At 38.2% G+C, this 17500-nt stretch overlaps 1 protein-coding gene across 1 annotated transcript in view; it reads right to left on the bottom strand.

Annotated features, from left to right (window-relative positions):
* LOC138024826 (uncharacterized) overlaps positions 1-17500 on the bottom strand; it is a 437788-nt gene that overhangs the window by 15070 nt on the left and 405218 nt on the right. Inside the window, exons 19-21 of the mRNA XM_068871999.1 lie at positions 16399-16727; positions 8133-8271; positions 5673-6007 (exon numbers count right to left, since the gene is read on the bottom strand). Of these exons, the coding sequence (XP_068728100.1) occupies positions 5673-6007; positions 8133-8271; positions 16399-16727 (803 nt within the window). The remainder of the gene's footprint in view (positions 1-5672; positions 6008-8132; positions 8272-16398; positions 16728-17500) is intronic.

Raw genomic sequence — 17500 nt, 5'->3', positions numbered from 1 at the left:
CTAAATGTAAGGAGGCAAGTTGTAGCAGATGCACTTTTCTGTCTGCTGAAACACAATCACCATTATTCGGATGTCGAATTAAATCAAGATGCATTAAACTCTTTACCTAACAATTCTGCACCAGGTGACCTTCTTTCAGTTGAAACACAAGACACTGCTAATTTAAATGATGACTTATAATACATTCCAAATAGAGGCCCCTCAACACTTGATGAGGAAGATGTTGTCTTCAATAGAAATATTGATACGTCTAGTGTACTTCCTATGCCAAATGTAGAACAGCAAGAGATTGAATTCATTCAACAACAATTTCAGGGACAAATTAATTGGCCCTCTGTAGAAAACAGTCCTTTAAATGAATACACTACTTTCCGACATTATTCCCTGATGGAAATGGTGATACAACTAATCCATCTTTACACAAACTTGTAACTTTAAGCAAAAAGTAATAATAATAAGCATTTGTGCAAATTTGCAGAGAAGAAAAATGGCTTTTAGCATTATCGTTTCGCCCAGCATCCAATATTTTCTTATTGGGCTTTAAACATGATTCAAAGAGCACTGAATTTTTGCAACAAAGTGACATATTCTTAAAACAGAATGCTGGAGAACAACATCTAACTATAGATGAACTGCGAGAAATGGTTGTAAACAACAGCGCAAATGTATTCATGGCCACGCTTTCACGTTACATCAGTAACATATCTGGATCAAATGCTTACTGGCACAAGGTAAAAGAAGACACTTGAAGGCGATTATACAACACGTTGGACCTCCAACATTCTTTTTCACATTTTTATAAGCTGATATGCACTGGCCAGAGCTGCATGCTCTTCTAGTAGGAAATGATGGACAGATGGTAACATCTATCTCCTCTGACATCAGAAGACAGTATGTAATTAACAATCCACACATTGTTGATTGGTTCTTCACACAACGCTTACAAAATTTTATAAAACACTGTTTATAGGATTCACTTGATGCTGAATGGCACTGGTATAGATTTCAGTAGCAGTCTAGAGGTACCATTCGTTGCCATGGTGTAGCAAAATTAAAGAATGACCCCAGGGCTATGCAGACTGAATGAAATCGCTCTTAAAGGGCATTTAGAAAAAAATGTCAAAAGATGGAGACATGGCTATAATGAAAGATGGAGAAGCAGCTGAAGCTACAATCTGCAAGTAGGTTGATTAGCTACTGTCTACGTATAATCCAAATAGTCCAAAAGAAAATAATTGCATTAAACCTGTAATTCACCCGTGTCAAAAAAAAAAATAATAAATGTAGATGCTAACATGACTGATACTGACTATAAAGATTTACTCAATACTATTCAAAGACATACTCGTTGCGGTTCTGCGTATTGTTTGAAAAGAAAAGCAAATGACAATGAAGCAAGGTGCAGATTTAACTTCCCAACAGATCATTGTGATAAAACAACATTGCAGTTTGAGCCTATTCACACAAAAGACAAAACAGAGAAATACAAAATCCAAATTGCTACTGAAAGAAATGATACGAGAATTAATAACCAACATCGCCTTCACACAAAAGACAAAACAGAGAAATACAAAATCCAAATTGCTACTGAAAGAAATGATACTAGAATTAATAACCAACTTCGCCTTCAGTTGCAGGGCTGCAGAGCAAACTGTGATATTCAAGTAGTTACAGATTACCATGCCTGTGTAGAGTACCTGGCTAAATATGCTGCAAAAAGTGAGACCAGATCACATATTCTCAAACAATTTTTTTGACAATATAGTAAAATAAAATTCCGAAGATAATACTGATGGCTCCAGAATTGTTAAGAGAACTGTAATGAAAACACTTGGTCAAATGGATTTTTCTGCCCAGGAAACAATGCATCATTTGTTATTTTTAAAATTTGTCAGCTGTTCATTCAAAGTAACTCGTGTAAGCTTAAATGGCTCTAGGCGACTTAATCTGAATCGAAGATTGTCTGATAATGACATTGTGACTAATGCCTCTTTTCTTGATGTATATGCTAGACGACAACAATATCCAGCATCTGCCAAACAGGATTTAATAGCCTTAAATTTTCTTGAGTTTGCAACAAACTATAAATTTTCAAATGGAAAACTCATAAATCAGCCAGACAATATCATACAAAGACTTTTCTCCACATACTCTTCAAATCCTGAAGGTCCAAAGTATGGACTCTACTGTAAATATCAGCTGATCAGACACAAGCCATGGAGTGTAAGTCAAGATTCAGTATGGGGCAACAAAGAAGAGTCTGATGAAACTTTGATAATTGAGTGGAAAGCCTTTTTGCAAACTCCATATGCACAATTCCATGTTCCTGATTGGCATGATAAACCTCGAGAAATTGAATTCACTCAGAGCAAAGTCACTCTGAAGATGTAAATCAACACCAAGAAAGAGAAGAGTGGATGATTTGAGCAGACTTTTCACATCACAACTTAAATGACAATGAAGGACTAACAAATGATCACAATTGGCACATTCACACAATTCCATATACTCCTCAACAGATTTTAGAAATGCCCCGTTAGATAACAAGCAAGAAACAAACATTCGGAAGACAAGTCCAAAATCACAACATAGACATTTCTACTTTCAGCGCAATGCAATCACAGGCATTTCATCTAGTGCAAGAGCATTTTCAAAATCCTCATCTTCAAGCTCCTTTACATTTGATAATAACTGTTGAAGCAGGGACAGGTAAGTCTTATCTCATAAATGCATTGCGTAACTTTCTTGGTCAATCTTGCATTGTAACTGCTACCACGGGAAAAGCCTCATTCAACATAGATGCAATATTAATTCACTGTCTTCTAAATTTGCCTGTTGGTTCAAGAGGCAACAGTGACCTTAAAGGACAATCTCTTTCAAGACTTCAAATCAATGGGTTCGCCCCTCGGTCCACTCATGGCAAACACATTCATGCATGAGCTAAATTATAGCGAAATTGAAAGCAGACAGAAATATTCCCGACTTCTACAAACGCTTCCTGGACGATACATTCGCCATCGTTCCTGGCATAGCCACGGCCAAGACCTTTGTCTTCAAACTTCCCTAGTGTCATACTCAACTGAGAATCGTAGTATTTTAAATTGTGAGGTAATTACTTGCCCAAGTTGTGGCACGTCCCAGAGATTTGCATCTACAAAATCAGGGATCACAGAGCGATCGTGTGCAGAGATAGATGGGAAAGATATATGGTTCACAGCCTTCAACAACACGCAAAAATTCGTTCTCAAGGTCAATTCAATCATGCAAGCAAAATTTCATGAAATCACGAAAGCTCTTCTTGGTATACAAAATATTTCTCTTCAATATGATACGAAGTCACATTTCATATAATAAATTATCAATTACATGTAGCACAATAAACGACAGAAGTGTTGTGTTGATTTATACCTAAAGCAATATTTTTATTGGGCAATACAAAATCCAACAGGAATAAAAAATGTCAGTTTACTTAACCCATCAAATATTAGTTAGTTTTTGACAGTTACTGTTTCATCTTTGTTGACTTTGCACTTGTAAACATGTTCCTGTTATTAACTGTTCTTAATGTGCCCCTGTGATAAAAAAAAAAAAAAACCACTTCCTTTTTTCCTTCAGATTTTGAAATTGTGTTTGCTAAACACCTGACTAGCAAAATTTTGAGCTTTGACTTTTATTCAAAGGCTGTTTACTGTAGTGTAATTTTTGGATTTCACGTTTTCACTCACAGTAAAAACTGACCGATTGGACCTCAGAGGTTTGGATTCAGGGCAAAGTGACGTCAGAGGCTCACTAGCTTAAAATTTCAGCGAGTGAACGCAGCTTATTATTTATGCAAAGCGTGAGTTTAAAAGTCTGAAAGCCCAAAACCCCCGTGCTGCATATTAATTCTGCGGCGTACACACGTATTGCATTCTTAAACTAGTGAGCCTTTGACGTCATTTTCTCCTCGATCCAGCTCTCTCAAGAACATAATGTTAATAATGGCGGACCATTAAATAGGAAAATTACAGTTAAAATAAAGAGGTGTCTTTTTGAAATCAATGCTTAAAACGTGGGTCACTTAGTGTTTTGTTAACATAGTTTTGAAATCCAAAGAAAAATATGAATATATTTTTTGGTCACAGGGGCACTTTAAACACTTGTTACTGTTTTGACTTATCTAAGTAGTTGCGTTTATTTTCAATAAAATTTTCATTCCATTTAAAGAGCGTCTTCTTTGCGTCCACGCCATTTAGGCGTTCAGTTAAGTTTCGGTTCTTGTCCTCCCTCCAAGAGTTTTTCGTCGGTCTTACCATCTCCCTCTAAGACCTACATTTCCAAATTCCTATTCCGTTAGCCACTTGACGAAGAACTACTTTCTGGATTTTCTACCTCTAGAATACAAAAATAATTATTTCTCTATTTCAATTTCGACTTGGTTTCCTCTGTTGACACTAGCCCTAACAACAACTATAATAATAATAATAATAATAATAATAATAATAATAATAATAATAATAATAATAAATAAATGAACAGCACGAATCCACAGCCCCGCGCTTTCCCCCACTTCTCCCACGCTGTCCTCAATGTCTGTTCCATCACACAACACACGACCGCCCGCACTTCCTAACTATTGCTTACTGCTAAAAACACCCTTTCTTTCGTCTTTAGTTGCTTACATCCCAAAAACTAACTCGGTGACCCCCATTTTTTATTTCTGGAAGGAAATCACAAGGGCATGATGAAACTTTCTGCAAAGTTTTAAAAAATTCTATGTGGTGGATTCAGAGCTACCTTAATTTTGTGAAAAAGGGAGGTCAACGGGTTCGTTTTTGAGACATGAGCAACTAAATCTAAAATATAGGCTGTTTTTGCTGGGCTTTCCCGTTGCCAAGGTAACGTATTACATCATAATAATGATCACATCTTGTTTGGAAATAATCGGTGTTTCATATGGTACCATAACATTGTCGTTACGTGATAGAGTGTTGTAGCGTTACTCGATCTACACAGAGAGTCTTCTAAGTGTTGAAACCGTTTTCGAGCCAAATTCTGAGTGCGTTTGTTGCGAATTTCCAATTAAATATCGTTAAACAAGTAATGCAAATAACATTTGGGCAATATCTCTTTTGATGACTTCTAAAAAATTCAATTATAACTAAATGAGAAGAAGCACTACGAGTGCTATTATATCTATGTTGCTCAAATACTCGAATTATGGTGAGAGTAGGAAACGTATTACCGCCCAAGTAATCATAAAAAAGCGGACAAGTATTAAGTTTGACAATATCAGGGAATTCCAGAAAATTTAAGGATGCATAATGAAGAGTTATGGGTTCCATTAAAGGAATATCATCAATGATACGAACGGCCTTATTTTGTAGTTTAACTACAGCAGAAAGAGGGTGCCATCATTATTACCACAAAAAAAACACATAAATGAATGAGATACGAATAGATAAGAGAATAATGCATATGAATGAGGGATGGCTTACTTTAAAAAAATGATTTGGCTTAATTATAGTCTGTAGATTTTTTGCTAATTTTGCTGCAAACGTTTGTGCCAGCTAAAGAGGCTGCCGACAATGTATACAGCAAGATACAAAATTGTAGCCGCGCTAGCCTAGCTGTGACCAACGCATATTTGAATAAATCCGAAAGCCGAGTCTAAAAGATGAAAATATCCTCACCTTTGGTGAGGTCCGACCTGGCTCTTTGTAAAAGTGGAAGACAATTCCATCATTGCTGTACTGTAACCTGTATGCTGTAACATACTGATCATAAGGATCAAGTCCATGTCTGCCTTGGGTCGCTAGTCCAGTCACTGTGGTATAGCTTCCGAGATCAATACGCAGCCATTGGTTTAAGTCGTTTATTCGAGATGACCAGCTTCCTACTTTTCTATTACTTCTCTTAAACTGCAGTCTTCCTTGTCTAGGGGCATGATCGCTATCCCACTGTGAAGAGCAGGTTATCTGCGAATCGGTGATTGCTCCACTTTCCATACCCAGTGGCGCAACGCAACCTACATTTAACCGGTAAAAAGAAATCAAAACTTCAAGCGTACAATCAACTTGAAATTATCAAGGGGAAACTGCAATAATATACTACAAACCTTAAATAGAACTCTAAGAATCTCTTCTCTTACGTTCGCCCAAAAAGTGCGCTTTATGTTCACTCCTGAACCAAGCCTTTCGAATGCTAATGTTTGTGGAAGTGGTCAGATGATCAACTTTTTCAAGCAGAGTAGATTATGTAAAGACCATTTTATTTTAATGAACCAAGTACATGTTCCTTTCATATATAGTCTTTAAGGTGGCCAGACACGAGGGGTTATGCTGCAGGGGCATGTTGCAGGGACAAAATTACAACATTTGCACACACATGAAAAGGTTGCGGGTAAATGTTTCAAGGATATGTTGCAGCGACTTCCCCAATGAAGTTCAAGAACTTGAACTTCATGGGACACGTCGCGGGGACGAATTAACCCTTAAATTGGTGTTGCACAATTGTAAAATTATCAGTTCACACGGGCAAGGGGACTGCAACATATCTCTGAAACATGTAACCGCAACATTTTCATGTTTCTGCACATGTTGTGATTGTGTCCCCGCTACACGTCCCTGCTACATGTCGCTTCAGTGTGCACTGATCAAGATTTTTTGGCGCTGCAACATGTCGCTGCAACATGACCCCTCGTGTCTGCCCACCTTTATCGAGTAGACCTAAGTGGCTAACTCAATGTTGTATCCAATTCAAATCTCCCGGGATTAAGATTCTTTGTGCGTTGTATTTGCATAATAATGTAGCATTCATAGCGGAGCTCAGGCGTGCGAACCATGGGTAACAGGGGAGGCGCGCGCAGAGCACCATAATTAAGAAAATATGGTAACACATCGATGCGAGAAAATTTGATTTTGGTCACCGTACGACCGTACGTCCGTCCACCTCTCCATGCATGCCAATGTGACCAGTATAACGTAACCATATCACGGGCTCAAGTTTAGAGCTCATCCAGGAAATCCAGGAGGCAATACTCCAGTTGGCACTCTAGCTAGTTTTTTGTTTATAAACATTGACGTAGCATTTCGTTTGATATTGAAAGGTGCCAACCACGGAACAAAAGAAGTCATTGTTTCAACAGCCAGTTAGGTCCTGGTTGGCATATTAATAATAATGGGTGACGTTATGAGAACATCGCCATATATTAGAAAAGAATATTGCCCAAACATTATTCCATGTGTTTGTTAACCTATACACGCTGTCAAGTGGCGCTAAGCGTCTTTTCAATGTTTTGCCAAAAAAAATGAACACATTTGGGCATTTGCCAAACCCACTCAATGCGTGTTATCGTTATTTCCTGTGTTGATGACATAACTACCGGAAAGCCATGCCCTGGGAACGAAGCAGCCTAAAATTGGTCTTGTTGCTTGACAATGGTTATATACCTTATTCATAAATGGTGGTCAATTTAAATTGAATTGAAAAGAATTCTTGCCCTAAAATGAGGATTGGTGGGCTAATTTGCATTTGGACAAAAGAATAATAAATTGACCGCTACGTATGAATAAGGTCGATAACTGAAATGAATACTCCAAAATGAGGTGAGACACCTCGTGACTCCTTACGTGATAATACCTGACAACCCCAGTGTTAACCCACTTTGACAGATAAACAACACTCTGTTTAGGCAGAAAAGACTGCTGGGTTAGAAACTGATTAGGGTGCTTAGTAATTAGTGCTTGGTTTCTATTTTCTAAGTGTTAGAATGATTAGTGATTAGAGTTTAGCGCTGGCACGAAATGGTTAGCTTTCATAAATTGTTCTGAGTATAAGATTTTAGTAAGATCGTTTGGTACTTTATGTACACACAACTAAGGTTAACCTTATTTTGGAGTATCCATTCTAGACAAAACCGCTTGATTATACCTTGTTGATGGTCTTATTTCCATCATTATATTCCATTTCCAGTTTTACCCTCATTATTATGCTCCATGTTTGCCAAAAAAAATAGCGAAAGCTTAATGAGATGGGTCCATTTGTGTTTCGTGGTACTAAATCCGGCTTATGATTGGCTTCTTGCTATACTACTCATTGATGCAACGCCAATTTTGTAATGGTTACCAACTAAGATTGATTGTACAGAATACCTTGGCAGCCGTAGATTTCCATTCTTATGGTGACCCGCTTATGCCACTCCTTTGGAAACAAACGTAGTACACTGGCAGTGATTGGTGGAATCAGTTTGTTATACACAACAGTGTCACTGTCTCGGTTTCCTACGAATATCTAAGGTAAACGAAAAGCAAATTAATGAGCTGAAGAAAGAGTTTACAGAAAAAAATACTTGCACTCTCACACTGACTATAGGCACCATATTAACTAACTCAGCACTTGCTGCCTAATTGGTCGGAAAAGGAGCACGATAATTTCTGGCCAATCATGAGGCGCAGTAAATAAAACCCAAAGGGGTGAGCTCGAATTCATCTCTTTTCGACTAAAAAGTGTACAAATATTATTCCTTAGGTGAGTAAGGTGTAAACTTTTCCTCTCTCTTCTCGTTCCTCAGCTTAAAATAATTTATTTCATCCCGTAATAATTTCCATCATGTTATAATGGTTTATTTTTGGTAACATAAGCTTTTCTTTGTCGAGACCTTGTATCAATGCGTCACTGTTATTCACCGGGAATGGGTAATCTTATTGCTGGTAACGAATATATATATTTACTTATTTTCTTTAGCTAGTTTTCTATTTTCTTCGTCGAGTGTTTTAACATGAGCGTCTGGCTCGGTAGACTGCTCCCAACATCAGTCTCATCCGCAGTCACGAGGTCACGGGTTCAAACCCTGTTAAAATCTTGAATTTTTCTGGCTTCTCTACGCAATTGCTAAAATTCGCGTTCATATCTGCGAGGATAATAGCTTAGTTGAAAGAGTGTCTAATGAATTTGCTAGTTTACCGAAACTGGAGCCGTCACGAAACGTGTCATCAAAGGTCATATCAAATCCCATGAAAGCAAGGAAATCAAAATCCACAGAACAATAGTGGACTTTGTCAGTATGTTTTATGTCTGTAAAACTTCAGCCGTTCACATTAATGATTTCAGCAACAGACAACTATTATCACAGGCGGAGAATGCACTCCTAATCTTTGATTACTATTAGTTTACTGTTTATTGTTACTCTGGATCTGGGATCAGAATTGTCAATTCTGATAGTATTAGAAAATCAGTTACGTTGGGACAGAGATAATTTACACCTCGTTACATTGACTCGCAAAAAATGGCTCAAAATATTTCTTCTGCCTTTCCATATTTGACACTTCCACCCGGCCCTGGATATATCACGCACTTCTGAAAAGAAAGTTCAAACCAGGTAACATTTCTGGGATCACGTGTGTATAATTCTCTTGAAATCAAATATTATTTCGCGAAAGATTTTAATGGTTAAACCCCCGGTCGATTCGACACACAAATGAACAGACAGTAGAAAGTTAATGAATAATTCATAACTAAAAGCATTCATTGAAGTGTCAGCTATTGTTTCCAGTCAAAAATACAATTACAAATGCAATTCTTGGATAGATTAAACAAGATTGCCTTTACCGATCTGCAATCCTCGTTCTCCTCCATCTTGAAAAGACCTCGAGACGATGTCCAACACCACTGACAAAGTACGTTATGTAAAACCACTGAAAATTTATTGGAAACCCCACCGAAAAAAACTCCAGCCAAAAACTCGTAACTCGAAAATCCAACTAGAAGTTCAATTCGAAAATCCAACTAGAAATCCAACTCGAAATCCTAACTCGGTAAATAGGCAACCTCTTTTTAATCAACGATCAATCACGATCAGGCTTATTTAATCAGCAATCCATTTGCCAGGAGGAACAAATTTCATAACTCTATCCATGGTTAAGACACCTAAGGTGCAATTACCTGTGGCCTTAATGCTGCTTAACTAGGAAAATAGAAAAGTCACTTCTGAGTTATTGGAGGGGAGCTGGCTTGTCCGTCAGCTATCAGTCAGCCAGATCCTGTTTTTTTTTTTTGTTTTTTTTTCTCTTTCATTTTTTTTATGTCAGTCCGCTGACAAGTGGATAGCGCTTTCATGTTGTGTAACATGAAACAAGATATGAAAGTTCTGATATCATGATATCAAATCATGATAATGTAACATTTTGCCATAAAAATGTTAATGTAGTAGAGAAGAATTATATTAAAGCACAAAAGTGTCTTACAATAAAGAGGAAGCTCGCGTTTTATTGGCTAATTTTGTTGTTTACCGTGTCGACACCTATATTCTAACATGTGAAAGATAAAAATGAAATGTTCACTGCGCGCGGTGAAGATATGATTTTTCAGTCAAAGGAGAAATCCTGGTTTTTCGTCAGTATCTGTATAATAACTACAGGATATTATATATTCGCGCGGAGATACGAGATTTCTCTTCGAGTGTTGAAAAAATATTTCACTCGTTTGCTGTGCTCACTCATGAAATATTTTTCAACACAAGAAGAGAAATTTCGTATCCCCAAGCAGTCATGCAATATTCTGTTTATTATATAAACATAAACGAAATACCCATCCACGGAGACACAGGGGCAGTCAGTCCAGACTTATTTGACAGCTTTTACCATCTAAAGTTTCTCAGATCTTGAAGAAATGTCACTTTAGCACAGAGTATTTCCTCTCAGTCAATCTTTGGCATTCCTTCTTTACAGTGATCAATAAGTTACTGCTGCAGCTTTTTTTTTGAATTTTCTTTCAAAGTGACAAGGTAGGGGACCCTATAACTCCACTTGAAATCCAACTAAGGATCAAGTTAATGATGCACGACCGTAGTCAACTTAGCGGATGACAAGGAAGAATCTTCGAAGGATACAGGCTAATTTCATCTTATAGAGAGTGTAGGAGAGAAACCCTAACAATGCACACCCCAGATAATCATACTTTTAACTTAACTTGTCACCTTGAAGGAAAATCTCCCGGGAGACCCACGCCCTGACCAGGTAAATCACCTCTTTGATAGGTGAGTGGTCACGGCACAAATGTTTTTCATTCAAAAGGATCTGCCAGTAGTAGTTTACTGCTACTGGCTAGTGACTACATCGTTGGATTTCGAGCCTTCTTCATATACATAAGTATAATTAGCTGGTAGGCTGTGAATGACCTTCGGGTGATCCGATGTATTTCCTGTTCCTGAATGTTAAATATCGCCGGGGAACCCCGTGGGTAACAAGTATCTTCACTGATTGCTCTGTTGCCAGCAGGGTTGTCGTGATGGTGCAGTGGTTAGCACACTCGACTAGTTAACCAATAACCTCACTGACTCACTGACAACTAAGGATCGCCACTTCGAATGCTTTCCAACCACTTTTAACTATCAACATTCCATTGCGTAAGTACCAGAACCCAGAGTGCGCAAAGATCCCAAGTCTTACCATGTACAAACGGAAAACAGAAGGTGAGCGAAACAAACTTTATTTCATAGTCTTTTCACTGATTAGTAACAACTCATATTTTAAAAAGGGGCCAGTATAGATTCCGAAAAACATCGAATGAATCGAACCTGTGATTTTCTAGTCACAAAGCAAACTCGCGTGACACCATGACACAGTCTGGGCGGCGGGTCTAAATCACTGGTCACTAACTCGTTGCACGTCATTATTTTACCTTTTGGAAATTAACCCAAAACCCGAATTGTTTTGAGTAACCCTACGCCTAAACTTGGTCTTCAGGCCTAAGGTTGGCCAAGTTGAGGGTTTTAGGTTACTTTCGAAAAGGTAAAACAATGACCTGCAAGTACGAGTGACCCGTCAAACTGAAAGTGACCTGTGCTTTAGACCCCATCCAGTCTCGGTCATAGATTTCTGGGGCACTTGATGCCACATATCAGTTCACCCCTTCCCCCCTTTTCGAAGTTGTAGAAAAAAAAAAAAAAGACTTTTTCCATGAATGCCCAGAGTTATAGCGCGATCAACATTGAAAGTACTGTATTATGGGTTGGTGTCACCATCTTTTTGGCTGGGATTGTAGCTAGGAAGCAGACCGAAGTAGGTATTAGCAAGCATTTAATTTCATAAGTTACAGTTAAAGTTACCACTTAACAGCACTTTAAAGAAAAATATACAGTAAACACCTGCCTTAAAGTGTTCTTTAAGAACATTTTTAAAAATGTTCTTAAAATTGCTTTAAGAAATACCTCAAATTATATATTACTCGAGGCTTAATTAACATACAATGCTTTTTTGTAATAGATTTTATACTTTGTAATGGTCCTGAACACCATAGTACTTTGATATAAGTTACCGTACTGTATTATTTCCTTATCCTAATACCCTTTCCCTTTGTATTAAGAACATGTCTAATTTATCAGGCTGAATTTGTTCTTATTTATATGGTGCTTTATTGCCAAATTTCAGCCTGATATTCTTAATCCACTTGTTCTTATATACGGGTGTACGGCGGGTAAACGGTGGGAGTAACTATGAGTATTGTTTCCTCCCGTACCCGTCCGCGAACAGTAACAGGTGGAGCCTAACCTGAATCGTTGGGCGAAGCCAGGCGTCACCAATCCTGCCGCTGGAAGCCGATTATTGTGTCGGCGGAAAGCGGCTTCATGGTTAGGGTCCGGCGAACTCCTTTCCATGTGACCATAGGCCCCTCGTGGATCTCTTCCCACCCTACTGGGCGTGTTGAAGCGAGGAGCAATACAGCATTCTATAGGTTACCATAGCCGCAGGGACGAGCTTCCTGCAGCAACCGGCCCGCATATGACCTGGGATGAGCTCACTGGGTGCAGGTTGCGGGCCGGAATGGCTGAGCCCTGGCCTACAGGGCAAAATCCCCGCAACCCCCCGTCGGTAAGCTTCCCTGGTAAGCTGCGGAACGACTGCAGCCTGCACCGGGCCCTTCATAAATTTGTTATGTGACTGTAAGCCTGAAGTGCCCTCTCTGGAAGAGCAGTAGGGCCGGTGGGCTGTGGAAGCGAGCAGCCTCGATCCAGGGACTTGTTCGCTGGCGGGGGCCTTGCTGTTGCGGGGCGGTGCCCAGGCAAAACAATGAAGCATTACTTTGAACATCTTATCTCTCTCAACTTTACAGTGAAATGGTTTCCCGCCATGTGCGAATTGTCACACGTTTTATGTGTTACAACGAAATACTCAGCTCGCTTAACTGCCAACATCATAACAATAGTGTTGATGCATTAATTGTTAGAATTTCAGTGGTTATGAGCAAAAAGCGCAATGCGGGCTCACTTCATCACATGTTTTCCTCTTTCGTTTACGGCGTACTTGTGATGGTCGACCATGATGCCGGACGACAACTACGGTTCATAAGCCACCGGGCCAGCTTTAACTGGCTTAACAAAAAAGCCCATGTATCCCTCTAAGAAGACATCGTTTTGACGTCAATGGACTTAATTAACAGCAGCACCGAGAATGATGCTTTGAAAGGTGTAATAATTATATAATTGTTTTGATCATTGGAAATCCATGCCATTTTGCAAAATTTTGTGCAAATATATCATTCAACGCGGAGAAAACAATTTTCGAAGTGACTTGAACTGAATATTTACTACTTTTAATTGCGAAAAACGCCAAAAACTGTAACTCAATTTTAACTCAATCTTAACTCAAAGTTAACTCAAACTCAACTCAACTTGTAACTCGATGAATAGCCGATCCCTGTTAAAGTTAACTTTGTTTTTAAGTGTTTTAATGGGGAGGAGTTAAATGTTTTTATCAAGGTGATTCCTAACGTTTACAGCTGCAAAGCGAAAGTTGAATTTATCAGTTTCTTTTGGTGCAATAAAGTTGATTTAGAAGCAAGCCTAGTATTGTATCAGCTTATGGATGCTACTGTTAGAAAAAATAAAATTCAAAGGAAGATGGAAGGAGATTAAAGTGATAGTGATACATGGGGGGTGCACTGAAAAGGGTGAAAAGATCAGTTAATTTAAGAATCATTAATTCCTTTAAAAAAGGCTCAGAGTGTTCATCTGGTTCCGGAAAAGTCATAGTACGTATTGTTCTCTTTTGAAGAATTGTTAAAGTTCTGAGAGTAGAACTATAAGTATTGCCCCAAATTGATATACCGTAGGTGAGGAAGGGATAAATAAGTGAATTAATTTATATGATTGAAGTAATATTTTTCGGTTCACATGATATCTAATTTTATATAGTACTCCAATACCTCTTGAAATCGTCTTGCTCAATTTGTGTAAGTATGGTTTCCAGTTCAAATTAGAATCAAAAATGAGTCCTAAATATTTAACTTGATGATCAATATCACATCTAACAGACATACAGGAGAAACTATGATTCAACTTATGAGCTATTCTTCTTTCTGGAGAACGGAATACCACAAAGGTAGTATTTTCTTTTTTTTTTTTTTTTTTTGTTTTTTTTTTAATATTCAAACCTCACCTTTTCTAGCTCAACATTTAAGTTGGTTTCTAGATTTAGAATGTTAGGATTACTGAGAAGCAACTTTGTATCATCAGCAAAAAGGTGAAAATCTAAGATATTGGAGCATTATGCATATCATTTATATATAGCTGTAGAAGAACTGAAGAAGTGGGCTAAGCACTGACCCCTGTGGTACACCACATGTAACAGTTTGGTAATCAGAATCAGTGCCAAAGAAAGAGACCCGGGGAAAGAGACAAACTGATTCCTGTTACTTAAATATGATGCAAAACAATCATTTGCAACACCTCGTATGCAATAATACTTCAACTTGATTAATAAATTTTATGGTCAACAGTGTCAAATGCTTTACGTAAATCTAAGAAGATGCCACAAGAGTAGGTGCCATTATCAATTGATCGCTGTATGTTATCGGTGAAGAGGAAAAGAGCATGGGAGGATGAATGCTTTGATCTAAAGCCAAACTGATTATTGTATAGGATAGAAAATCTCCCAAGATTTCAATTGATTCTTTTGTAAATTATTTTTTCAATTAGTTTATTAAATAAGGAACGTATGGAAATAGGTCTATAGTTGAGGACTAGACAACTGGATCCTTTTTTTTTTTACGAAGAGGAACTATTCTGGCGACTTTAAATTGATCAGGCACCATACCAGCAGAAAACGAGTAATTAAAAAGCAGCTGTAGGGGGATTGATAAAACACCTTTTAAAGCCTAACGAAGAGAGGTTTAAATACTAAATGGGCCACAAGCCTTAGTTTAACCTAAGGACATAATTATATTCTCAATCTCAGTTGAATTAGTATGAGATAAGAAAAAAACTAGAGGCCTGGGGTGTATCTAAATTAATAATTAAAAGGTAGATTTGGTCTTGGTGGAGCTGAGGCCAAGTTTTTTTTCGAATATTAGACAAACATTTATTCAATTGATCAGCAATGGCTTTTACATTTGTAAGCTCGTGATCATTAATAATTAATTTACTAACGGAGCCTTTGGACTTTAGACATATAAGTTGCTTTATTCCTTTTCAGATTTCCTTTGTCTTTGCCTTGTTGATCACGGAATATTCTTTATAGTATAATTGGTTTTGCTTAGTTAAAGTTTCGTGTTCAGATGGAAAACGGTTTGGAAAATGTTTTCTTTCTGCATTTTTCGCTGGCTTCAATCCTGTTTGACATACCACGAGAGCTGGGGTCCACACTAGTGGCTACGCAGTCATTTGAAACAGGCATCAGAGGGATATAGACTTAAAGCTGAGTGTTTATTTTTATTTTTTTTAGAGCTGCTGTTTTCTCTGTATTACAATTTTTGAAATATCTTTAGAAGCTCTGATACTGTTGCATGACACCTGGAGGGCCTATGACTACAACAGAAACGAAAGGAGAGAGAAAGAGAACGACATCGTCAAAACAGAATACCAGTAATAGCTCAAACTTGGTGGAAGAAGTCACTCAACTGCTTTATTTAATACTCTTGCTATACTGATGGTTGTATTTGTTTAAAACGAGAAAATAATTTGACATGAAGTGCGTGTCGTCAAAAACCAATAATTCCCCGAGCCTTTAGGTGAGTTTTTGACTTGCTTTGTGTATCGATTCAAGCATTGCAAAGCCAAAATAATACTTGTTGGCTTAAATTGAAAAATTGCGGAATCATTTAACAAAACTGAAGCCGTTTGGTAATTTCTTCAAGCTGATTATAAAATGTTTTGAAGTTGAATCAGCTGTCGAATCGTTCTTCCATGATTGGTAATAATTCGTCATGAATTAACTCAAAACGGGGCCCGTGTAAATGCGCTCACTTGTTGGGCCTGCAGCAAATGTTACAAACTCCTTGCCCTTGTCGTCTTTTTTCAGAATGAAATACGCCACCTATATTGTATAAAGTTCATTATTATGTTTTGTCTTGCTCTATATGCGGAGGCATAATACCGAGCACAATAAAACCATGTAAGCATGTAAGTAAAGCGAGTGGACTCACCTTCGCTGATGTCTCTTCTACACTCTCACGGTACGTGTGGAAGCGGACTCCGTCATAGCTATACTTCAACATATACTTCGTTACCCATTCATCGTTTGCGTTGCTACCCTGAGTCGCTAAACGCGTAATTCTGGCTGAACCATCAAGGTCTACTTGCAGCCATTGATTATGATCACTTTTTACAGGGGACCAGCCACTAGACTTGTTGTCAAATGCTTTCAATTGCAACCTTGCTCTTGTTGAAGAATGATCTTCGTCCAACTGTGAAGAAGAGGTTATCTGGATATCACTGATGGCTCCTGATATCATTCCAAGGGGTCTTATGCAGCCTTGATATGTTGGAACAAAAACATTATTAGCATTATTGCATAAGGCTCTCTCACTAATCAACGATGCTATCAGTCTCTACTGATTCCATAATGCTCTTCATGCCTACGACCTAAAGACTGGTTTTCACTATCGCCACAAGCAGAACAACAAGCAACATTCGTGGACCATATGGTGTTTTCATCATCCGAACCTTTTGTCATAACGAAGCCAAGTTAGTGCGTCTGTGTATGTCACTTGTGCTTTGTGCGTGTGTGTGTGTTTTAGATGAACGGTGAATATCAGTGGGTCATGTACAACTGGCACTATATTGATTAAAAAACGAAAAGGTACAAGAAGCGAAACTAGTGCCAAACGAGCGTCTAATCCCATTAACAATGAAGGGGTTACGTCAAGCATGAGAGCAGCGGGAAATCAAGCCCTGCCCTTCCAAAATGCATGCATGTTTCTTCTCCTCACGCTTAAGCCGTAAAAAGAAAACTAGTCTTAATGTTGAAGGTACGAAGAGCATTATGGAAATGTTAGCTGGTAGTAACGATGAAGGTTCAGAACAAATGTTCGTTGTGATTCGAGAGGTTTAGCGATGTGTTAACGTGAAACGGCAAACGTCAAACCACACGCCACTGCCTGTCATAAATGCATGAACGCGTCTCTTATTCCAAGTTCTCCTTTTCTCTTTAGACGTTGCACGATAGATAACAGGCAAAAAATAGCTAAAATCAAAATGCTTTCAGTTGGAAATTGTTTCTGATAGTGACTTTAAATTTGACATAAA

Source organism: Montipora capricornis, chromosome 11 (assembly GCF_036669925.1).
Source record: "Montipora capricornis isolate CH-2021 chromosome 11, ASM3666992v2, whole genome shotgun sequence".
Lineage (NCBI taxonomy): Eukaryota > Metazoa > Cnidaria > Anthozoa > Scleractinia > Acroporidae > Montipora > Montipora capricornis.
The sequence above is the reverse complement of the archived record's forward strand: the minus strand, read 5'-3'. Positions and strand labels throughout refer to the sequence as shown.